This window comes from Homalodisca vitripennis, chromosome 5 (genome assembly GCF_021130785.1).
Source record: "Homalodisca vitripennis isolate AUS2020 chromosome 5, UT_GWSS_2.1, whole genome shotgun sequence".
NCBI classification, from domain to species: domain Eukaryota; kingdom Metazoa; phylum Arthropoda; class Insecta; order Hemiptera; family Cicadellidae; genus Homalodisca; species Homalodisca vitripennis.
Window position 1 is genome coordinate 172,268,840 of NC_060211.1, and position 25,284 is coordinate 172,294,123.

Genomic DNA, 25,284 nt, shown 5'->3' on the forward strand with positions numbered 1-25,284 from the left:
AATGTGTCGAAACATAGCTAACATATTGCTTTTATTTCATGTCACAGACCTCATTGGTTAGTTTTTGACTCCGCTTCTAAAATTAAGAAATTTTCCATTCCATTTAGTTTCTTTAAGGAGGAACATCTTCAGTCAAAGAATGTTAATTAAAACTGATTGAGCTTGTAATACAAATTTGGTTATAAAGAGTAGTGGAGGGAGACGAAGCTAGCTCACGATTGGCTGAGGCTTATCCAATCAGCGATCAACATCACTTCTTTAGTACAGGCTGCCAACTTTGTATAATCTAATACTGTCTTCATTGTTTTGATAAAATAATGTAAAGTTAGTGACATCAATTTGTTTATTCTCTGCTTTGTTTGTATGGTTGAATTAAACAATCTTGTTGTCTGTTTGTTCCAGATGTGAATGTCTACAAGAACTAATATTAACAGAAAATTTTCTAGTAGAATTACCTGTTACAATTGGCAATTTAGTTAGTTTAACGAATCTTAACGTCGATCGAAATAGTTTACACAATCTTCCAGTTGAAATCGGTAAGTTGACACATGTTTCATATCTCTGTACGAAGATTTTAGGTTTAAATTCAAAAAGCAGTCCACTTATTTAAAATAATATTTTCAATTTATTTGAAAGAGTAATGTTATTCTTTGATAGTAAATCATATATATATATATATATATATATTCAGAATCCAGGATAGAAACCGTTGTTAATGTTCAACAAACATTTTCTATATTAATATACAAAAATATGATAAATACGATGCTTCAGAAGTCTTCGTACACAAATCTGATTGAAGTTATATGTTTAGAAGGAACTTTGCAGTAACATTATTGCAGGATTTTAGTTAGAGATGATGGATGGGTTTGATTTGTCCAGTGCAAGTTGGTATATTTGTTTAATTTTAGGCTTTAGTTACAAGGCATTTTTTTAAAAGTAAGTACCGTTATGAAATTTGCAGCAGTAGCGCTGTGATCTGTGTCTCATGTTTATGAACTGTCTACCTTCATCCATTAGCAAATCTCAGATGCAATTTACAGCAAAAAAGGATCATTGTTACATCTGTAAATGCATATTTCAAATGCTCCCGTCAGTTGAAAATCATGCCGACTGTGAAATACGTGCTGTTATTTGTTTTGAAGGCACTAAAGTCGTGAAAGCAGTTGAAATTCACTGTCAGTATTGTGAAGTATATGGACAAAACATTGTGAGTGATAGAATGGAATTCAAAAGGGTAAGGGCTTTAAAAGATGTTCATGATGAGAAATAGAGAGGATGACCCTTAATGATCACTATGAATTAGTGCAGAAAGTGAAAGATAATGTGAACATAAACAGACATTTCACAATTTCTCTATTATCAGAGAAGTTTCCTAAGTTTAAAAAGATGTTCTTGTCCGTTTACATGCGGCTAAACAAACTCAAGATCTCATCAAGCATTTGCTAGGAACAATTCAATAATCTCTCAAACAGCCCCAATTTTAGTGCCCAGTATCTCATTTGTTCTTTCATGAGAAGAAGCATTGTGAAAGTTAGCAACGCAACAACGACAACAGCGCTAAAATGATCGCAATACGATCGTTGTTAAATCAGGCGGCAATCTTCTATGATGTCAGTATACAAAAGGTTGTTTCTAGATATTGTAAGTGATATTGATGGCAATTATGCAAAAAGTATATAAAAGTGTGGGCTTTTGATTGTTACAAAATGTTTACTTAATTCTTATATATAAAATAATACGTACCCAAAAATACGCCTTGTATTTTTAAGCTACTGATAACTTAGAGTAGGAAATTGGAGACTTCTGTAAAAAGTGTTACATTAGCGTCAGCTAACGGCAGACCCTAAAAGTGACAACTTTTTATTTAAAGTGCTAAACTAGGAAAAAATATAATGAGAGATAAACATTGTTTCATATTTTTAACCCTTCCAATACGTGTATATATGTATTTATAGGAAGCACTTACTAATTGTGTTTTCTTTTTTGCAGGAAATCTGTCACAGTTAGGTGTGTTATCGTTGAGAGACAATAAACTATCGTACTTACCTGCAGAAGTTGGGAACTGTAGAGAACTTCATGTCCTCGATGTGTCTGGGAATAGGTTTGTGTTCATTTCATTCCTTGTTTGTCTTTGTTTCAATAAAAATACATAAGAAATAATTACAATCGTAGATTTATTTATTGTAAAACATTTTCATGTGATTTATACTCTTTTTTCGGAGTTGCAATTAATATAGGGGTATTTTCTTAAAATATGCAACAGGATAAAAACTTATTGATATGTTTCCCAAACAAAGGAACCTTATATATTGTTACCTAGTTTGTGTACAATGTTTAGCCGCAAATATTTTAGATTGATTCATATACTTTAACAACTACCAAATACTTATGGATCCACAAAATGTTATATAATGTAGTGATGAAAGACAAGAGGAGTTTTAATTTGCAATACATCCTACCTCGGTATGTAAAATGCAGTATAGAATCAAGCCCAGCCGAAGCCCAAGTTCCAGTTGCCTCAGTTGGAGTACCAGGCTGATGTTATTGTGTGACTTTAGGCTGCAGTTTCTGCCGATGACTCTGGCACAACTGAACCTGAAAGCAGTCTGGTTGTCAGAGAACCAAGCCCAGCCGATGCTCAAGTTCCAGACTGACATAGACGAGGCTACCGGAGAGGAGGTCCTGACTTGCTTTCTGTTGCCTCAGTTGGAGTACCAGGCTGATGTTATTGTGTGACTTTAGGCTGCAGTTTCTGCCGATGACTCTGGCACAACTGAACCTGAAAGCAGTCTGGTTGTCAGAGAACCAAGCCCAGCCGATGCTCAAGTTCCAGACTGACATAGACTAGGCTACCGGAGAGGAGGTCCTGACTTGTTTCCTGTTGCCTCAGTTGGAGTACCAGGCTGATGTTATTGTGTGACTTTAGGCTGCAGTTTCTGCCGATGACTCTGGCACAACTGAACCTGAAAGCAGTCTGGTTGTCAGAGAACCAAGCCCAGCCGATGCTCAAGTTCCAGACTGACATAGACTAGGCTACCGGAGAGGAGGTCCTGACTTGTTTCCTGTTGCCTCAGTTGGAGTACCAGGCTGATGTTATTGTGTGACTTTAGGCTGCAGTTTCTGCCGATGACTCTGGCACAACTGAACCTGAAAGCAGTCTGGTTGTCAGAGAACCAAGCCCAGCCGATGCTCAAGTTCCAGACTGACATAGACGAGGCTACCGGAGAGGAGGTCCTGACTTGCTTCCTGTTGCCTCAGTTGGAGTACCAGGCTGATGCTTCTGCAGGTACTTATCACACAGGAGAAAATATTTTCAATTCTTAAATATTGCGCTAAAATCATTGTATAAATGCTACAAGTATATTTGTACGGTAGCTTGGTTAAATCTGAAAAGTTTGCACCAATCATTTATCACTGCTGTTATAAAAAAATTGATACATCTGTAAAGTGTGCAGGGTGTTTGATGTAATGAAAAAAGCTTTGTAGATTTTCTCTATCTTTTGAATTGAAATGAAATCAGCACAACTAATTCCTTTGTGAACCACATTAAAATTGGTAAAAATTTTATAAAGGTACATAAAAACAAATATTATTCCAGGTTTTGAAAGCCAATTTTTTTATAGTACATAATATGGAAATTTTAAAAATATACAAGCTACATTGTGTATCATTTTATTATAATTTATTAATATTTATTTTCAAAATATTTATTGTTTTATAGTAATAATTGTATTTATTGAACAATAATATCTTAAAAATCTAAAACTGTGAAAGTATGCTTATTCCTTTTAGAACTACTTTGAAATATATAACTGGTTTTTAAAACATGCTAAAAATCACATCCGTGTAATTTATTGTATTAACTATTTTATATTGGTGGCTTTGATTTAAGGATTAAAACAATTTATCATTAACTTTAATTCATCCAAATTTCAACTTCATAGCTTTTTCAAATATATTTTGTTACTTTTGTGGTAATAAAAGGAATTTTTAATTCATTCTAAACAAAAATAAGATAGGCCAAATTATGTGTGAATCGGAAAATATAAGGGTTTATACACGTATAAGCAATCTATAAAATATAGTAACTGTATTGTATTGGCTAGTAATAAAGCTGCTGAACAAGATTAAAGAAAAACGTCAAGTAGTAATTAATACTAATGTTGCCCGGAGACAGCCTATTAGGAAATCAAAGCCCTACAAATGTATAGCTTTCCATTAATGTAATTTTTATATGCCTTTCACTGGTTTTATATTTACATGACATTAGCCAGTACACGTTAGTCAGTGAAAATATCACCGGTGATCTTTTAAAAATTGTTACATTTGCAAAAATACCACCGATCGACAGTCATAGGGTTCGACAGTGAAGTGACATGGTTCAAAATTACTAAAATTTAAACAAAGACGAAGAAGTTAATCAAAGAAATTAATCAATGCCATTGTTAACATTTTCATTATTGACTTGCAATTTCTTATTTTCACTATTATTATTAATATTTCTTCTAATTAATAGTCAATCTGCAATCATATATTATTCTGCAGTACATATTAAACTGCCATATTTTACAATTATTTTCTAATTTTTACTACTTCAGAGATGTACTTAATTTCTTGTGAATCAGTGAATATTTCTTATTCTGAACAGAGTAAATGTGCAACTGCTCTCTAATTTATGCAAATCAAAATGTTTCAAACATTTATTTAAAATTTTTATTACTTAATAACATAATTTTTTTCCATAAACTGTACGATTGCCTCCCCTCCCCCATTATTTCAGTTAAAATTTGACTGTCTTTTTGACATAGGAATTGTGAAAATCCACGTACTTTAACGGGGTTAAAAATTACTTATAGGTAATTTTGTGAAGGATTAAGTTATCTAGGGTAAATTTGATGAAGACCTCTAACATGGTAGATGTGTCAATAAAATAATTAGCTGTTAGAAAGTAAAAATTATAAACGATTGTTATTACATAGTCACATGATGTAGTATTGTTGTTTAGAAACTACATGTTAATGAGAACGTTATTTTGTTGTAAATAATATCACATACATGAAGAAAAAGTGCACTTAGCATAAAGTAGTGTAAGTTGTGTGGTAGTTGAGAAAAAGTTGGGGTACCTCCAACTAGCACTCTTTTCCGATTTCTTCTTTTTTCACTTCCCTTTCAGTTTTTAGTTATGGTTTTTTCTCGAGACTCCGCTCACTACATCTTGTCTTTAGTTGCCACTCTGTACACTTGGTGCTGTCTCTGTCTCTGTCCTGTACTCCTGTACTCTGTTCTGTTCTGTACCTCTGCACGCCAGGCAAGTCTGACAGACGCTATCAAGACTACACTTTGTCACCCGTAGATGCGGCCAACGAGAGCGACGACGACGACAACTGGCAGGAGAAGGAAGCCTCTCGCACGCACTCTGTCAAGTTCAGCACTGAAGATGCTGAGTCGGATACTGGCAAGGAGGTGAGTCGTCAGTGTCGTGTGCACACGTATTTCTATTTCACATTGCAAAGTTATTTCAATAGATATGAATACACTTTTGTTCAAATAATAGGAAAAGAATTTATTTTCAAAATACATATAACCTATTTTAAAATGCTAAGCTTCTCCCTTACATTTAACACTACACATATGCTCACATCAACCAATCTCTTTATTGCCAAAAACAAATTTTGTACCTTCAAGCATAACTATTCTACAATGATTCTATGTACTAAAACTATTATTATCATATACTAATAAAATACTGTTGTTAGTTTACTCCTGAATAGGTTCAAAATAAATAATGGGTAATAGTTATAATTGTCTGAATATAAATGTCTCATAAGGAAATGATGCTTCATTATTCAAATAAGTTTTATCTTCCTTTGACAAGAAGTGTTCTTGAGTCATTTTTACAAAAATAAATGTAACGAGTATTTAAAAACTAAACTAAAACTATAAATAAACAAAATTGATCTTTATTGCGAGCATTTCTCAGACTTTTCCGAATTACAGAACAATGTCTAAAATTATTCTTTTGACTAATATTGTAATTAAAATGTAATATTATATGTAATCCTTATAATCTAGAATATACAGTGACTTTAGTTTATTCTCAAATATAAAGCTAGAGATATTTATTAAGCATTCAGAGAGGTCATTACACATAATGTGACTGAAATAGGAGTAGCTTTTCCTGCCGATCTCCAGCCCCACTTTGCGAAAGTGAAGCTGTTTATGCTGAAATTAAGTATACTCTGCATATAGGCTAACAATCATGTTTATACAAAATAAACTTTACCCATTAGTTTCTCAAGTAGTTATCAGAGCATAAAAATTCATGCTTTACTCGGTTTTTATTAGAAAGTAGTATTGTGAAATCTCAAAACCTATTCCATAACATGAAATCATGTAACATTTCAAATCTGTGTCACAAATAAGTAATATAATTGTATGAATTGATTAATCAAGGGATGACTATCATCTAAGTTTTCTGGTTCACACTGCGTCGAAAAGTTGATACCACTCTTGAAATATTTCGGCCTCGCCTCGGAGAGCTATCTTCAGTCAACAGATGTCCAATCAACACTGGTAGGACGTGTAATGCAAATCCACAGATGAGCTTTGTTGTGATTGGCTGAAGCGTAACTAATCACCGATCAATCTGACTTAATCGGAAATCAATATTGCTTCTTCTCACAGACTGCCAGGTTTTCTATAATCTAACACTGCCTTAGTTGAAGTTATTCTCCTCCTTGTTTCTGTTATTATCCTTGGGTAACAGTATGTAATTTTTACAAGTGCTTTTCTTTTGTCGTATTGTTTTGCATGTTCAACTTGTATAGGTAGTAAACGTTTGGTTTTGTTAATATTGATTAAACCGAAACTATAATACGCAGTTGTTTCATGTCTTTCACTGGTCTCGGAAACAGTTATTTAATTTTTGAGCGTAGACTAGATTGTATGAACTGAAGTCAAGTATTTCTTATAAAATCACATACTTTCTTACTTTGTTTATCTACCTACAGTTTTTTTCAAAAACATTTGAACAATTATATTACAGAATAAACGTAAACTACAGCATAAATTCCTTTTTATAAGAAGTTTAGCCTATTTGTTACTACTACAATTTTCTGATGCAACAGAAGTTGTTCTCCAAAGGAGACACCAAGAAAGCCAAAAATATTTTTCATAAAATTTATTTATGTACACGAGTGTTAATTCTTAATATCTGGTATACCAAGTGTCTGCCGACTGTTGAAGTAGCCTACTCCTACTAGACTGTGCCGATAGAGAACATTTTGTTAAAAACGTTTAAATTTAAGAATACGTCACAAAAGCTTTGTAATTTTTTTCTCTTAAGACAAGAAACTGAGATACTCCTAAAAGGACCTTTGCACTGCTTCCGGAGTGACTGGATATTCTGGATGGGTAAGGTTGGGGGTAGGGGCAGCCTCCTGTTTCAAATACGACCGCCTCCTGGATCTTCCTCGAAGATCCATCAGGAAAAATTTTGAGCATTAATCTCAGTCATGTCTCCTTGGAAGAAGAGGAAGCCTGCTTTGAACCAGCCTCTCCAGTAAAAGCAGCCAGGAGGTGGCACACTCTTGTTGAGGCTAGCAAGAACCTATGATTCTTAGGGAACGAGCCCCACCAAACTCCAACAGTCATCTCCCTCAGTAGCCTAGACCTATAGATCTATCCTTGCAGCCCAATATCTTGCCATTTACAGTTAGTGATGTGCCGCTCCTGGACATCGATCCTGGACACATAGATTTTTGCGGTACATAGTGTAGGTTCAACTGGAAGGTGTACACCAGCCTGAAGTGAACCCTCCTGGGGAAGCCTAGTATTTGATAAATAGCAAAGTACTTAATTTTCAAATACAGTAGTTAATGTTTGTATGGTGAATTTTTCAGACAACACCTTTTGTACGACAGAACACACCTCACCCGAGAGAGCTAAAAGCTAAAGCTCACAAACTGTTTGGAAAAACGAAAGGCAATGAGAGCAGAGAGTACACCGCTGAAGATGCTGTAAGTTGTTTTGTCAGATTATACTTTTTATAATTAGCTGCTTTTACAAAATCTTCAAAATGTCAATTCAGAATAACAATTACCTATTAAATAAGCTTAGTGAGAACCATCAACTTTTTTATTGTTACACACATATACTGTGACAAGTCATTTTAAAGATTTCGTTTTTTAAAACAACACAATAATGAATTATTGTTCTAAAGGGATTCATATACTGAATAAGTAAATACAGAGGTGACAATATGGCTACACCTAGGCATTCTTGTATTGTACATGTGATAAAAATTGGCACACCAGGGAATTCACATAATTTTTCTAGGTCAATATAATATTATCTATCAGCTAGGGGCAAAAGGTTAAAAATTCTAAAACGTAAGTCTTCCAATTCAATTCTAATCTGTTCACTAATGGTGAAAATTTATTGATTTTCCTCACAGTGTATTTAGGAAAATAGTCTTGACAATTTTATCAAACAAATTATAAAGTGTTTATTTTTTGTTTTCCTTTAACTATTTTGTATGTTACACCAATAAAAATGGTATATTTTGTCACTAGATATTATATTTTACAAATCAATATGGAATTGACTTTTCAGGAGGAGATGAAGAGCATTTTCAGGACAGAACGGCTGAGCTCGAATGATGCTGACCAGCTGACGGATCAGAGCTCCTACTCCGACTCTTATCCTAAAGAAACGGATCAAAAAGATGTAAGTGAACAACACACGTTCAATTATTAATTTGTATTGGTGTATCTTATTAAGTGTGAAATAAAGTGCCTTAACCCATTGCGGATCACTGACGAGCTGGGCTCGTCACGCAGCGGCCGGGCCTAACGGCACGATGACGAGCTCAGGTCGCAAAAGCGGTCTGCTTTTAAGTTTCCCTCCAAATACTTCTTTTAATGTCTGATAGATCGGGTGATCGGCTTCGCTTGTCAACTAAGAGTGATTAACAACGGTCTAAGTTTAGAGTTTTCAAAAGTTTTGTAAATATCCTACAGATCGCAGTTGTATGTCGAAGTTGAAAAATCTTTCATATGAGTTTACTCTCTGCTTTTTAGCGCTTCTGATTGGATGTTTTCCTCAGTTGTTATTATAATACTTTTGAGGTTAGTGACACAACGAAAAGACGCAGACGTACATATTGGCGGGTTTAGTCTAGACAATGGCCCGGATGTTGTAATCGCTTCGCCTGAGCCGCTTTATTTAGACTATGATTCAGACATCATCCCTGCCACCCTGGAACCTTGCTCGCATGTTATCGTTCCTACATCACGGATACCCCAGCAGGCCCATGTTCCATCTGAACGAATACCTTCACAGCTAAATTTTCTAGTATACAATAGTGAGCGATACGATGTGACGCACTATTGCTGCCCGTGCGGCCGCTGACCGTAAATTAATTCGTGCTCACTGGTGCCCCGCGCGCCAAAACAACACGATCCGCAATGGGTTAACCAAAGTTTAAGCAACTGTTCCAAAATTATTAATGCCTTATTTGAAATAGGTATTTATTATTCAATTGACCACTAGACAGGAAATGTTACTGGGATAAAATTCCTAACTGCCTGTTTGACGAAAGGATAGTTGGATTTCGGACATTTGCCATTGTTGTATGTTACTAAAAGTACAACACTTTTTTGGGGGATTGAAATATACCCTCTTCTTCTGATGTAAAAAAACCATAATAAACATATAAACCTGTGTCTGATGTTTACAAAATTTTCACTTTCAATATATTTATGTGGACGTTTAAATTATTCTATCAAAATAACTCAAAACTTATTAAAAGCCATTTAAAACAGGTAAAAGGATTTTGTTAATATTTTATTTTCAAAAAGGTCCACTCTAGTTTAATACAATTCTCAAGTTTCATAACTCGTATCTTTATTGGTTCAAAAGATATAATTTTTTATAATAAACCCATACAGACAGATAGACAGAAAACTAAAGGTTTTAGGACATACCTTCATATGAACTTTTGTTAATTTTTACATGTAAAACAAAATCCCAAAATATTGGAACGCTTACTAAATACGCTGTATTTTATATTTTGGTAAATGTGCATTGATTAAAATTTTGTAAATTATTAAAAGTCTGTTACGGCAGTATTATTTTTGGGTTTCTCAAATCAATTAAAAGAATACAGCTGTTGTTCTTTTAGGCTAGGTGCTGAATTCATTGGTATAAATGGAATTTCACAAGATAAAACAATAAGGAAAAGTGTTACACTATTCTAGCCTTATCACAGAGTATATTTGAATTATGCTGAAAACTATATATATTTTAAAATAATAGCCGTATATATATTCATTCAAAGCTGTTAAAAAAACACTACAATTACATCTACATTATTTCTTTGTTATTACAACATTTTAAAGTAAATTAAAACACTGTATAAAAAAAATAAACAAAAGAAGGTGTTTAGCTGACAACAAACTTTCTAAATATAAATTTAAGTTTTAGCATTTAAGAAAATCTTAAAAAGTTATTGATTTTCAAATGAAAGTAACATAATACAAATTTTAATTTTATCAAATTTTGTAGATAAGAATCTAAAGATTCAAGCAGTATACAACAATTTACCAAAAGTTAAGTCCATATGGTTGTTTAGATTTTAATATGTGTCAATGTGCCAATTCATAATACTTTACATTCAGGTACATTTAAAACGGAGGATGGGTTTTGATTCTGGGATTCATGTTCGGGAGTTGTGTAGAAATTTGTCTTAAGTGGTATCATAAGGACAGTTGCAATGGACTGATTTTGTATACAAAATGTACCTAAAAATCGGAAGTTGTTTTCTTGTTATCACTTATCTTTTTATTGCTTTGCATAATGCCTATCACATGGGTTAATGGCTGTGACATGTAACTTGTGTTCTGGCAGAGCTCCAAGGCTCCAGTGAACAACTCTGCTCTGGTGGCCTTTGACGAGGCAGAAGCAGCTGAGAACAGTGAAATAGATGAAGACAACACAGAAACAGATCAGGTGATTGTTCTTGGTTTCTTTTGATTTAATGCCTTGTTTTCATTACTAATATCAGAGAAGATTTGTAGTCGATTTTTGGGTTTACAAGACACTAATTTTTTAATGTGGTTATTTTATATTAAATAATTGAAGTACATTAAATAAATGTGAAAAGGAATTGTTAAGTAATTCATAAGTCAGACCTGTATGCCAAGTAGTTGTGGGCAATCTAGAATTTTCGAATCTCAAATCCGATTCCAAATCTTAAGAAATTGATTTTCAAATTTCGAATTGTAATAACTTTCTTAGCCTAAGTATGATTTAAACAAAATGATCAAGAATCCAACCTCTGTAATTCTTAAACCATTGGGACTGTCCAAGAATGTAAAAGTAATTGAAGAATGCCAATATATTTTTAATTGATTTACAGAGGATCACAGAAATATTTACATAATATGTGCTTTCAGAATATATGCCTTTAACGTACAAATAGTATGGGCATTTATGTATATCACTTGTAATTGACTTATTTTAAACTGAAAATATTTGAAAGATTTCAAACTGCCCCTAGTTACGATAACAAATATTAAAATATATACAGTTATATCATAAAAGAAATATTTATATAACTATAAAAAATGTGAAGTACAAAAATAGCAATTGTCTGATTACTGTTGAGCATTTGGCATCTGTGAATAGACACAACAGACTCAGCGATGTACAAACACAAATATAGACAATACTAACTACAAGGAAAATAATACTTGTAAAAGTACAACTAATTTTTTATTAGACCATCTACTTACAGTGTTTCAAACACAAAATAGATAGCTATATAATGGCTTTATGTGTAAAATACTGGGACTTTAAAACAACAGAAAAACCAGATTATAATAAATAAAATCTGTTTTATGGTAATAAAAGTTTTTAGAAAAATTCCACAGGAAGTAAAAGTTATTAGAGATAAAATAAACTTCAAAAAAGCAATTAAGCAAAAATTATTTGGAAACCCCCTTTATTCTGTAAACAAGTCTTTTTGTAATACAGTTTTGAGAGATATTTATTTTAAATCATATATATATATATATATATATATATATATATATATATATATATTTAATTATATATAGTGAAACAATATAATAAGTAGTATTTTTAAATGGTGTTGACGGTTAACACAGTTATATGTTGTATTTTTATTCAATAAATGTGACATTATTCTGTACCTTGTGCAATATGAATAAAGGATGTGAAGTACGGCAAAAACAAGTTTTAACGATCAGTAATATTTTACTCGATAATTTGTTTTACCGATCAGCTCCCAGCAATACATGTACACATAAATATGGACTACGCGTAATTTATTATTAAGGAAGCTATGACAATTTGTTTTAGATTTATTTATGTACAGTTTTTTAAAAAAATACCAACTATTATCGCCCATATTGTACTAGCCATTTAGCCTATATTAAGTTAAACTACTTAACATTTATAATGAATTAATTCCTTATCGATTTTGTACTTTAAAAATGCTGCTGATTGCAGACCGTTATGCTTTTAAACATTGCATTTACAGTATTATGTAAATAATTAATTAAAATTATAACTTTCACTTTTGTAAATTATCTGAACCTGTACAACATCATGTAGATTTATGTAGTTTTCATGTTTATACATAATGCTTTCTTAACAAGTTAGCTATAATTTTCTATATAATTAGTCACAAATGTTTGCATGTCCCCTGATGCCTAACATCTAGTAATTTCAAAAGTGTGGAGACATTCTAACATCAGACAGTTTTAACATATATTACATACATTAAGTATGTACATATTGAGTGTGTACATATTGAATACGTATGTACTGAGTATGTGCGTATTAAGTACGTATATTTTAACATATTACTACATTTTTATGCAAAATTTGACTAATTCTATTAAATTCAAATGCTTGTAAAATACCATTACATAATATCAACACAACACTTAGAATCAATGCTTTCCTTAAGTTTGTTCTCTTAGTTTACGAGTAATATCCAAATCTGAGTAGTATTAACAACAATAAGTGAAGCATGGCGCCAGCATGTTGCCACTAACTGGGTGTGGGCTGCATGTGGATAAGGTTACGGGTTTGTGCAGGAGAGGCATGTTGGCTTTGACATAACATCCACAATCAGGACGGCAGCACGGCCCAACCGGCTGCACCGCCGGGACACACGCCTCATCACCTCAAGAACAAACGGATCAATCAGTCGTCCACACTGGACAAGGACAAAGTGGCTGCCATCATCGCTAATGTATGACTCGACTTTATTGCAGTCTAACTTTTTAAATTTTGTTTGTATTTTCAATTAAACCGAATAAACATTAAATGTTGTTAACTGTAATAATCTAAAATATTAACTGTAAAAATCTTTTTTGCTGTTATAAAAATTACAAACATTATTAAAAAAGTCACATTTGTAGTTAGTCATCTGTTTCTATTTTAAAAGACTTGCTAAAAACTGTAATAAAATTAATTCTGGTAAGTACAAATTCAGGTTCCAAAGCAATAGAGTCCATCCAAACTGATATTCATGGGTTGAATTTGTCGATCTCTTAGAATTTTGGTTAATAAAATTTAGAGTGTTATAGGTTTTGCGGAAAAGAATTCTTCCACTGAATAAAAAGTGCAAGAAATGTATGAATTATTATCACCATTATGTGGGGGTTTTAATTGTTTTGTGTTTTGAAAATCATATTACATAAAATTAATAAAAAGTTACAGCTCTATGACAATTTGAACTTATAAAGTTTTAAAACAGAGGTCACAATGTTCTAAACTATGTGAATTGTTAATTATTCTAGTGTTTTTTTTTTTTAGAATAAATAAATTATGAATTCTCCAACAAGTATATTATGTACTTAAACTGTTATTTTTGGATTTTTCACCAAAATCAGAACATTTTCAAATTAAAGATTTCAAGTTGCATAAAATTGATATGCTATGACTGTCACCTAGATCAATACAGATGGAAAATAGCAAAGAAACAAAACATCTAGTATTGGTAGTTACTTATCAGTTCTGTTGTTTCACTTTTGGTTTAGTTTAGTTTCAGTTCTTTGTATAATCAGTTCTTGGAACCCTGGTCACGCTGGTTTAAAAATAATTAGAAGAAACATTTTTTTGCTGCTCTAATTTTTTTGTTTAAAAAAAATCATTTGTAAAAATTATTTGTATAATTTGTTATCGTAGTAAATTAAACTATTTGTAGAACTGCTAAATTTCAGACTACAAAATTTATTCAAATTTATGTTCATGATAAGTGAGTCTACACAAATTTATAATGACAATAAAATCATAACAATAGATATTGTTTGTACAAACATGTCCTGGAAAATAGATTAAAGTTATGAATACAGGAAATTTGTAGTAATAGGAAGTCGAATTATTCGAAATATTATAAGATTTTTAGTGTTAGTCTGTGATCCTACGTAGGCCAGTACGCATCTTATACAAATTTAAATTCGTCACTGTGCTAAGAGAAATATGTATGTATTTTCATATATGATCAATTTTACAGTATTATTCCAATTAATGATTTGTTATGATTTGTTTTTTCGTTATGGGTCGATTATTACTATCTATAAGAATAAAAAAAGATATGGGTTACAGAAATGCTGCTATACATGACAAAGTCACTATCCTGCCATTTGCTGCATAATGTTAATATTAAAGGTTATAATGTTTATAATAGTTTATTCATTTATCATTTATTTTGGTTTTAAGCTTCTAAATCATTATCAACAAACTGAAAATGATTTTAAAATATTTTATAAATTAATTATTTTATTTACGACCAGACTGAAAACAAATTTTATTATGTCTGTCTTACTTTTTATTAAAAATACGGACCATTCAAAATAAACGATCTGGTCATTTCAGTATATTTTTCCGTCATCCGAAAATTACATGGTTAGTCCTCAGAGAGTTTGAAATCTCTTAATTTAAAAATTATAAATTAGCACAAGTTAGTGTAGAAATATAAATTAAATGTATATGCAGAATTTCATCAGAATTAAGCTATTCGTATGGTTTGTTATCACAATTTCTGTTGCATTTTACTCACAAATTAAAATTCAATTTGGTAATTTTAGAACTAGAAATCCAAATTGTCTCATTAAGCATCTAATTTGCTGTAAATAATTCAAATGTTACTATTTTATATTAATACTAGTAGTTATACCTGTGTTTTTAGAAAATTTTGATAAAACTACATTGTGATGTCCATGGCTAAAAACTAAAAAATTAATAAAGTAATAAAAATATTCAAAAGTACGGTTGAAAGTTTGTTCGCTTAGCTGTGGCGTTTGCTTACATAAAGACAAACATTTTTGCAAAATCTTTTTTATTTTAATCAGGTGGTTCCAAAATTGATAATTTCCATAATTCTTTCTTTGGCTCATCACAATAGCCTAAAACTCTCTCCTATACTATGGTATGAGAGCATAGATAAAGGACATTATATACATTAAAATTACATGTCTCATTTTACCCTGCTAGTGTCTATAGAAAAGAAATAGACAAGATGTAAATCCATTTGTTATGGAATAAGTACTGTGGATCAATTTGGCAACAAGATAACAATTTTCTTAATCAGAATTGCTTTTGAATATTATTTGTGTTAAAGACCTTGTGATGACAAATGTCTACAGAAAAAAGGGTAAATTGTAATTGATATTTAGAGCTTGGCAAAACTCTAATCCTTGACACAATCTAAGTAAGTTCATGTTTGCACATGTGGTTTTCAGATTTAGACAGGGTTTTTGTCAATATTGTGTTGTAAATATTTTACTAATTTTGTGTAGTACACGAAACGTATTAAAAATTTATAAGCATACAAATGATAGGGTTCAAAATTTAAAATATAAAATTGACAACAGCGAATGCTCTTTGCTTAAAGTTTGTTATTGATGATGGAAGGTTTGAAAGGATAATGGGATTTTGGACATTTGCCATCCAATACTACCAAAGAAGTTGCAAAATTCCTACAGAAATTTAGTATTTTTTTTTATTTGTCTGAAATTCCAAAATTCTAATTAAAACTGAAGATTTTGCTAAAGAATTAAATACACCACGCAAAATAATGGATACAAGCCAAGCATGATTGATGTATTATAGAAAACCAAACAAAGAAAGAAAATAAGAAGAAAGAGATATCAAATACATTTGATCTCACTACCTTGGTAAACACTGCCACAAAATTAAAAAATCATTTTATTAACAAGAGTATCAATTGGCTTTCAAAACTTCTAACAACCTCAGCCTTATAATCAAAAACAAAAGTAATTCAACCGAAATTTAACAATAGTGGAGTATACAACTTAAATTGCAATGATAGTCAAAACTACTACATTGGACAAACCGGCCGATCCTTCAAAATGAGATTTAATGAACATATAAAAGCATTGAAGACATCATCAAATTCAAAATATGTTGACCATTTAAATAATACCGGCCATACATACACAAACGTCAAAAACAATCTTGAAACTTTACACACCTGCAAAAAAGTCACCCATTGTCAACTTTAAAACATTTTGAGATTTACAAAAGTGCCAAAATTAATCCTAATGTACTATTAAATGACAAAGATTTTCTAACAAAAAATTTATTATTCGATAGACTTTTAAACAATATAAATTAATCACATATAAAATTAAATACAAAAATTTAGCCACAAGGTAGTTAAAAACATATGACAATTTGGTTCCAATTATTTATTTACTTCATTTACCTTAACCTACATGTACCTGATGATGAATTCGTTGAGTTCGAAATATAAATAGTACAAATAAATTCAGTAAAAAAGTGTTAAAAAGTTTAGTACTGTATATTTATATTAAACACTTTTCAAGGCTACATTTGCAATACTTGTTTAACTTTTTTTGAAAAAAATATTTTTCATATTATGTTATGGTATATTGTAAGAAACAATATTTGTTCTGTATTAAGTATAAGATCCATTTAATGTCCTCAATTTTTTTTAAATCGTGTACTTGGGTAACAGGAAAGATTCCAAAACTGTTAGAATGGTTACGTGGTCGACCACGCAATTGTTGACGTGAGCTGAACTTCCTCTCTACTGCTGATAATGAGTGGAGAGTTAAATATGTACCATTTGTCATTGGCATCACAAGGAAACAATTATTAATCATAGTCCAACGATAAAAGTGGACTTAGTGTATTCTTGCTTTGTCTCTAAGCAATTTCAATGAAATATTATAGAGCATGTTTGCATGGTAATGATAAATCTCTATGATTAACAAGAACTATACTGATATTTCTTCTTTAAACTGTTTGTTATGTATTCTGTAACAATCACAGTAATAACATATTGTTTATTCATTAATTTTTACATAGAGTTTGAAAGTTATTACAAACTTTTGAATTAGATCAACATTTTTAATCGTATTAAAATCCTAATATAATTCATTCAGTATAATTTAAGTGTCTCTGTGTGTGTTTAACTTCAAAATCCATTTCTCATTAACAGATTTACCATAGCATTGTAATATTTAATGTATGTTTTTCTTATTGCAATCTAATATACAGTAATGTTAAATGTTTAATAAATAATTTCTCTGATTTTAAAACTTGATCTCTCAAGCTTTACAGAACTAACATAAAACCTTTTAGAAAACACAAAAGAAGCACTATTTTTCATCTGATAGGATTGGTTGAAAATAATTTGTAAAAATTATGGTTCTCTATTTAAAAATAAAACATTGTATATAATAAAATATACTTACATATGTTTATAAGGAAATATAAAAATGCATTGCCCTGAGTGTTTTTATCTGACCAGATTTAGTGTTTTGTGTGTTTTTCTGTCATTATCGTTATTAAGTTACATTCAAATAGTAGGAATAATTATACTAATATATTAGTATTATTAACATTGTAAACTAAACCATGCTATTATTATTAAAACGTGGTAAATAACACATATAGACATATAGAGTTTAAATTTATGATGTTAATCCGTTACCAACAATGTACACAATTGATCTACCGAATGTTGCAACAGCAGTGAATGTTTACTATCTTATAAGTTATTTTTCAATTTATATTTTCCAATTAATGTCAACTTTTTAAAATGTATTAATTAGTAGATATTTACTGTTGTTGCAAATTCAGTAGATTAATTGTGTACATTGTTGGTAAAATTAATTGTTTTAAAATTATAATTATTAGAGGACAATTCCAAAGTTACTATTTTTTTCTAATTTATAATGCTAAGAAAATTAAAAAAATAGTAAAGGATTCTAAATTATAATTCAAACCCCTTACCTATTATATGTATGTATGTATGTGTTATTTACGACTAATATATTAATATAATTCCTTTTATTTTAATCCTGAAAATGTAAGAAATCGCACAAAACAAAATCTGGCCACCTAGAAACAATTAGTGCGATCCACTTTTTTATTTGTTTATTACATTTGTTATTAATTTTACATGTAATATGCACATTCTATTCGTTATAGAATTTTAATTTTCGAATATATGATAGTAAAAATTTAACTAACTAACCTTTAATTATAATTAATTTTGTAAACAGTTCAAATGAAAATCCCTTTCTCTTTGTGATAAACAATTAGCAAGGGAACAGAAATCAATCATTTTGGTGCAGCTTAATGGTTTTTATCTCGATTTTTGGGTATCATGGTAGATTTTTCTGTTTTACTTGTTTTGTGTATGTAAGTTCCATTTATTGATTTGGAAAATTTTAAATTATCTGAGTTAAAAATGCTAAGCAATTTTAATAAAAAATACTACTAATCCCTGTTAAGATACATAAACAAAGTGTATTTCCTTGTTTATATTGTTTTTCATAAATAGTTTGTTTGGAAATTAAAAAGGTTAAGCTAATTGCAAAAACTAGATGCTTAATGTTCTACAATAAACTGAGCCATTAATAATGTCTAAAGAAAATATGGATCGTACTCCACGTGTGTATTTAGAGTTAAAAGTGAGTAACTACAAGTTGAAGTAGTGTTGTATCTGTTATCAGGTGTGTTAAATGAGATAAAGCTGGTAGATTAGTGAGAGAGTGATTGTGCAATTGGTTGACTCTGTTATCTATTGATTGCGTAGGCTATCAGCAAGCAGCATGACGACCCAGCGTCTGTGTCAGTGTTCCCCACTCCGCCAGGCTCCACACATGGTAGGCCACCTTCACACATCATTGCCATGTTTAAGAGTAAACAGAGTGTAGACCGAGGTAGCTATCAGTATAGGAGTGTAGGTAGTTTGAACAGAAACAAACAGGGACGCAAGTCCCGTGACAGTGTTTTGGACAGAAACCTTCTCTACTCTTCCACAAGGAGTTTGGACAGACAGAGGTATCCTTCGACACTTAGTCGTACCCGGATATGGCACACTTATCAAGGTATGGCGTGGTTGATAAAATATTTCACTTTATCACCACGATAGTGGTTAATTGACCTATTCCTCCCAGGGTGATAAACAGCAGGAATCATAAAACCTGGATGTTTTTCTGATACAGTAAATTGTACATTAATAAATTGTTGAAATAATAATAGCCTAGATTAAATTTAGTCTTGCTTAAAAAAAAATATTATTCCTACTATTTTAATGAAGGCTTCTAGATGGCATATAAATGTAACAATTTGTTTTTTTAATTTTAAATAAAATAATGTTGAAATTTACGCAATAGTATGACTCAGTTTTCCTGTTAGCACTGCCATAAAATAAAATGACAAAGAAGTGAATGCTTTATTCTCATAATAAAAGCTTTAGTTGATAGCTGGATCGTAAAACTTGCCACTTGTTTACTGTCCTATTCACAGGAGTGTGCAGTAAGTTTTGTTTAATAACGAATAAAAATTCCTTATATATTCTAATAATTTTGAAAATTCAGTGTTTGAAATTCAGAAAAAACCTTAAATAATAAATACCCTTTAAAATATTAATTAAATTAGTTTCCTATACTAAATGACATTATAAAATGGTTCTGTTTTGATCTTCTATATCAGTACATATCAAATTTTAACAAGAAATTTAATTTTAATTTTAGAACTTTACGTGTATTATAAACATGTTTTGTAAAAACTGTCGTTGAAGAGATATTGAAAAATTTCTAAAATTTAATCTTCTTAAATATTGTTGCCAACTGCTTTAGTGGGACATGACAAAAGTAGAGTAAATGTAATAATTGATAGGTCAAAAACATTGTTTTATTATTGAGGTTTCTTTATGAATATTTTTTTTGTTCTTATTATATAAAAATTCTATAGCAAATTTCTCAATCAATAATACTTTTGTGTTAGATATTGTTAGTTTTCTTGATTCTAAAACCATTGTTTATTAAAACTATTAAATAGAACTATTGTCATTTAAGAAGCATTGTGTATATAACTTGTTATATGACACATCAGTATATATATATATATTACTTATTAAATACTGATGTGTCATAACAAGTTAATACTTCCCCATAATTGTGTGGTAAAATAAAAATAATAATAAAATATAACGTTGTAAACTATATAAAACTATGAATGGAAACACATTTCAAAGTAGATAATATTGCATTAATTAGTGGAGTATCAGATTACAAACAAATGTGTGCACAGCAACTGATTGTCACGAGCGAGTATTTCCGCTTAGAGCGACAGTTGGGCTACTGCACGTGTTTGTCCGGTAAGACAAAAAAAACAACAAAACCTTGAGTTGTGGCTGTCACCGAATATTATGAAGAGTCATGTTACACATTGTGTATCAATCAATCAATAATATCTTTATTTACACATTCAAGAATGATTACAGAATCAGTGTATTCACTAAAATTGATATACAGTAATATAAGGTTAGGTTAATAAGTTTAAAACCATAGAAATCTAAAGGGAAAAATCTGTTTGAATTGAAGCTAACAATTAGTTTGATAAGACAAAATTGTAATGTAAAATAAAGAAACATTAACATGAAGTATTATGAGCAGTTAAAAAACAGTGTCAACAGTATAAGAAAACTCACCGAAGCTTTAAATTTTGATACTACAAATGCACTCTCATATATTCTTACGGAATTTTGTAAAACTAACACAAATATCAAGCATTTCTTTTTTTTCTGAGATATTGCGATATATCCCGCTTAGAACGTTTAAAGTTAGTTAGATTTAATCAACGAGATATTCCATTTACAACTTAGAAAGGGTTAAGATACTGTTGGGGGTTGAGGACACTATAGTACATTATGGTTAATCCAGTCCTTGATAATCAATTTAACCACTAAATACATGTGAATTTTGAATAAGAAAACATTCCATAATCATTGAATTAAGTTTTAAATTCAGATTTTTTGTTGCCGCCACTATTTTCTACCCCATTATGTTCTACCTGTAATTACTCAAGATAATTGGCTCTTTGATAGATAATTGCACAAATGTACAGTGTCATGTGATGGATGTTTTGTACAGAGTTGGACAGTACGGGAGTAGAGTTGGCCGAGGAGACTATAGAGATACGCCTGGAGCGCAGCGCAGGTGGGTTGGGGCTGTCCATTGCGGGCGGCCTGGGCTCAACCCCCTTCAAGGGTGACGATGAGGGAATCTTCATCTCTCGGGTGACAGAGGGCGGCCCTGCCGACCTAGCTGATCTCAGGGTAATTGTCTCTCACGTTTTAGGTGTATTTAGCTCACTAAGATAACAAGGATTTTAAACCACAGCTTATCCTTTCATTATCTTAGTTATGTCCTTAATTGTCATATGCATATTATTTCGTTATGTAAATCAAACGTAAAAAGGTTACAACGTTTAAACATTTTTTATTTGTAAATAAAATAAATATTTTACTGATTTTTATATATATAAACTTCAGTTTTCTAAGCATTTACAATTTTGCCTTCTGAATGTGCCCAGGTCCAGGTAATTTTACTATAAAGTATGTAATCTTTCGTATCCACTTGGTTGTCTGATAACGGTGCAGAGTAAGGTTGTTATATTGTCATTATGTGCAAGGAGTAATATTTGTTTATAATAATATTTTTAAAGGGTTTTTGTAAAGGTTTTCACTTTTCTGTGCTATCTTCTATCATATATGTTTTATATTTCCGTATTATTAGCAAATTTAAGTGTATTTTATAAAAATGTGAATAAAAGAATGACAGTTCGCTTAAAAAAAAAATAGTTGGTAAAATAAAACCAAAAGTATTGGTTATTAATATTGCTGAGGATGAATAATCCAAGAAAATCTATGGGCATTTTAGAGGTTTGTAAATATATGTGATTATAACAATAACTAGGGAATACTCCTGCTCACTTTACAGACTAGTCTTTGCTCAGCATACTCGCTAATTTCGCAGCCTTTTACATTTAAAACCTTTTTATATTTAAAGGCTGGTAGAATAGTATTATTCTGAAGTGTCATTTACAAAGTTTATGTATTAATTATTTTCTTTCCTAGATTTGTAACTAGACTACAAGACTACAAATTTATAGGTTGTAAGTCCTTTATTGCATTAGCTGATCACAATATACAGTTCTGTCATAACCCAATAATAAATTAGTAATGTTATTAGTGATAAATTACAGTTTTTTGGAACGAATGGAATCTTACAATGTACATTTTAAATCTAACTTTTTACTTTAACACCATTAATCAACGAACTATAAGTTCAGGATTCAAATATATTTTTGGGACTGATGTTGCAATGAACATTTTATTATATTTTGTAATTGTTTGTTTTGCCCGTGTGTTTTTGTGATGTCTAATTTTAACGTTATTTACAAAGCTGTTTCATCACACGGCAAGCACAGATCCAATAATGAAAATAAAACATGTTTTACCTTACTGGATAGCATTTGATGGAGTCAAGTAATATATTTTTAACTATCATCAAAGTATAAAGTTTTGCCTCTATAAAAGTGTATTTTTGTTGTATGTAACCTAATTTATATATTGGGAGTCAGTTAAAAATATGAAAAGCTTCAAGGAATTACTAAGAAGGGGAGTGCTCTGTATAAAATCCAAACAGATAAAGATTGATCGTGTTTGCACACGTCAGTGTTGGTATGATGACTCTCTTTATTGGATCAATCGCACGGTTGTTGAGTCTTGACCTCTTTATAGACAACACGATTGTGTCAGGGTCAACCACTGTGTTAATGGTGAGTGTCTGACACATACGGCACTCATTAATTGAGATATTTTTATGCCAGGTCAGCATATCTAGAGTCAAGTATCAGTGTTGTAATACTGATAAAAATATTTATAGCATGTACTGTTAATTGATTCAACTGAATTCCTCCTCTTTTGTGGAGTATAGATTTGTATTTGTCATTATAATTTATTGTTCTTAAAATTGCACAAGTTAAAATTAAATAATTATAATTATTGTTATTCTGGAAGGAAGTTTGGAATATAAAAAAACTATGTTTTACATTTTAATTTGAAACGCTTTATAATCAAACTATTGTTTTTTTCTTTCAAGAAAAATGGGGAATGAAAGTAATGTTACTTATTACAGACATATTGCCATTATTAAGAGCTTGTATAGACACTCAGAGGAGAGAGGGTAAATTTAGAAAAGTTAGCTATACTAGCAAGTATGTGCTTCAAATTATGAAACAGTCTTGGCTTGTCATGCTCGTTCACATAGACTTGCCAAGGATGCTAGTCCCTGTATGTACCACAAGTCTGTTTGCAAGAACCTAACAGACTCAAAACTCTTGCTGATGTTGATCAATGGTTTACAATTCACAGCACAAAATACGTACACTAGTATATTCAACTTTTCAATTATTGTTGTTTTTGTTTGTTTAGGATACTTCAAAGCGAATAACATATTTAGTCTTCTCATTAAGATAATTAGTTCTACTGAAAATATGTGCATTATGAAATTTGAAAAAAATTTGGTAACTGATAAATAAAGCATACTAAAAGTAACAGCCAATTTTAATTTGATATCACAGTAACTGTAGGAAAGGTTAATTCAATTTGAATGTTGAATTTAGCTCCAGTGCTCCACGATCTCTGAGCACGGTGGAGCAACCGAGTTTTATACACATAACATAGCTATAGTAGGAAGGGTTCATTCAATTTGAATGTTGGATTTAAAGAGTGTAATAAAAGGAAGGTGAACTGGAGCTAAGAGATCGTGTCAGAAACATCGTAGTACACTCAGTTGTGCACATGATTAGACAATGAGACTGTCACTTCACAAATTTATAGGTGTATCTGATGTTAAAACAATGTAAGGATTCCTTTTGAGCCATCATCAGATTCCAGATGCCTAATTAAAGGAAGGTGAACTGCAGCTAAATTCAACATTCAAACATTAACTGTATTGGTTTCAGATTTAAGTAAAGAACAAACCGATTGAATTGGTTTTGTGTTTACTTAAGCTTAAATTTAATTCTACTGACATTTTATTGGTAATGTCACGACGATGATTATAATTTTAGGTATATGAAAATGTCGGTATCGTCTCATTTTTAATGAAAATTTGCAGTTACTTGCACGTCACGCACAGTGAGTGAGTGCCTATAGTAGTAAAAGACTTGTAACTAATAATGTTTAGAGTGTTAGCGTAGTAGTACCCATTGAATGTTTGACTGTGTGACAAGGTTGGAGACAAGCTGTTGTCAGTGAACGGACACTCGCTAGTGGGGGCCGACCACTACGGTGCTGTGGAGGTGCTGCGCTCTTCAGGCCACTCTCTGGTGCTAGTCATCTCCAGAGAGGTCACTCGTCTTGTGCCCCTTCCCAATCCCAAGGTTTCTCTATTTTTCTTTTCTTTTGTTTTCTTCTTTAATTTTTTTGGGCGTGTTAACACTATTGAAAGCTTATTTTATTGTTTTTTGCAACTAAATTATTATTAATAAATAAATCTTGAACTTAATAAAAAATTATTATATAGAAGCTTTTTTAATTTTGTTTTGCGGTATTGGTGTCTTTGTTACCTGCATTTTAAGTGTTGGTTGTGAGCGAGCTTGTAAGGAGGAACCCGGTGGTGGAGACCTCAAGATGTGTAGGAGTCGGTGTGAGCAGTCGTGTACCGGTTGTGTCTCACATGATGTATGTCCTGCAGAACTCCCAGAGCTCGGTGGTGGCGGGGACCGGGGACTCGGCCTGCTCCAGTCTGAGCACCAGTAGAGCACCGAGTGCCGCGTCACACAATTCCGTCGTCACCTCGGGCTTCGAAAGTGCTACAGGGCTCAACGGACCTGTCGATAACAAGATAGCGGTGAGTTTAACTATAGGCGTTTTTGTTTTATGTTATTGTA

General features: G+C 31.4%; 2 protein-coding genes and 1 long non-coding RNA gene across 3 annotated transcripts in view; 2 read left to right on the plus strand and 1 right to left on the minus strand.

Moving 5' to 3' along the window:
- LOC124363173 (protein lap4-like) overlaps positions 1-2,842 on the plus strand; it is a 54,684-nt gene extending 51,842 nt beyond the window's left edge. Inside the window, exons 8-10 of the mRNA XM_046818319.1 lie at positions 403-536; positions 1,993-2,104; positions 2,562-2,842. Coding sequence (XP_046674275.1) covers positions 403-536; positions 1,993-2,104; positions 2,562-2,739 — 424 coding nt within the window. The 3' untranslated portion in view covers positions 2,740-2,842. The remainder of the gene's footprint in view (positions 1-402; positions 537-1,992; positions 2,105-2,561) is intronic.
- A 90-nt stretch (positions 2,843-2,932) lies between these two features.
- Positions 2,933-25,284, plus strand: part of LOC124363172 (protein lap4-like) — a 92,171-nt gene continuing 69,819 nt past the window's right edge. The window contains 11 exon segments of the mRNA XM_046818318.1: positions 2,933-3,289; positions 5,312-5,466; positions 7,905-8,021; positions 8,617-8,730; positions 10,912-11,013; positions 13,131-13,205; positions 13,208-13,288; positions 19,133-19,202; positions 21,477-21,661; positions 24,625-24,774; positions 25,089-25,244. Of these exon segments, the coding sequence (XP_046674274.1) occupies positions 3,094-3,289; positions 5,312-5,466; positions 7,905-8,021; positions 8,617-8,730; positions 10,912-11,013; positions 13,131-13,205; positions 13,208-13,288; positions 19,133-19,202; positions 21,477-21,661; positions 24,625-24,774; positions 25,089-25,244 (1,401 nt within the window). The 5' untranslated portion in view covers positions 2,933-3,093.
- LOC124363174 lies at positions 12,579-25,095 on the minus strand. The gene is made up of 2 exons (XR_006922526.1): positions 24,961-25,095; positions 12,579-13,219 (listed from the first exon to the last, which is right to left on the minus strand). It is a non-coding gene; the product is annotated as an uncharacterized LOC124363174 (long non-coding RNA).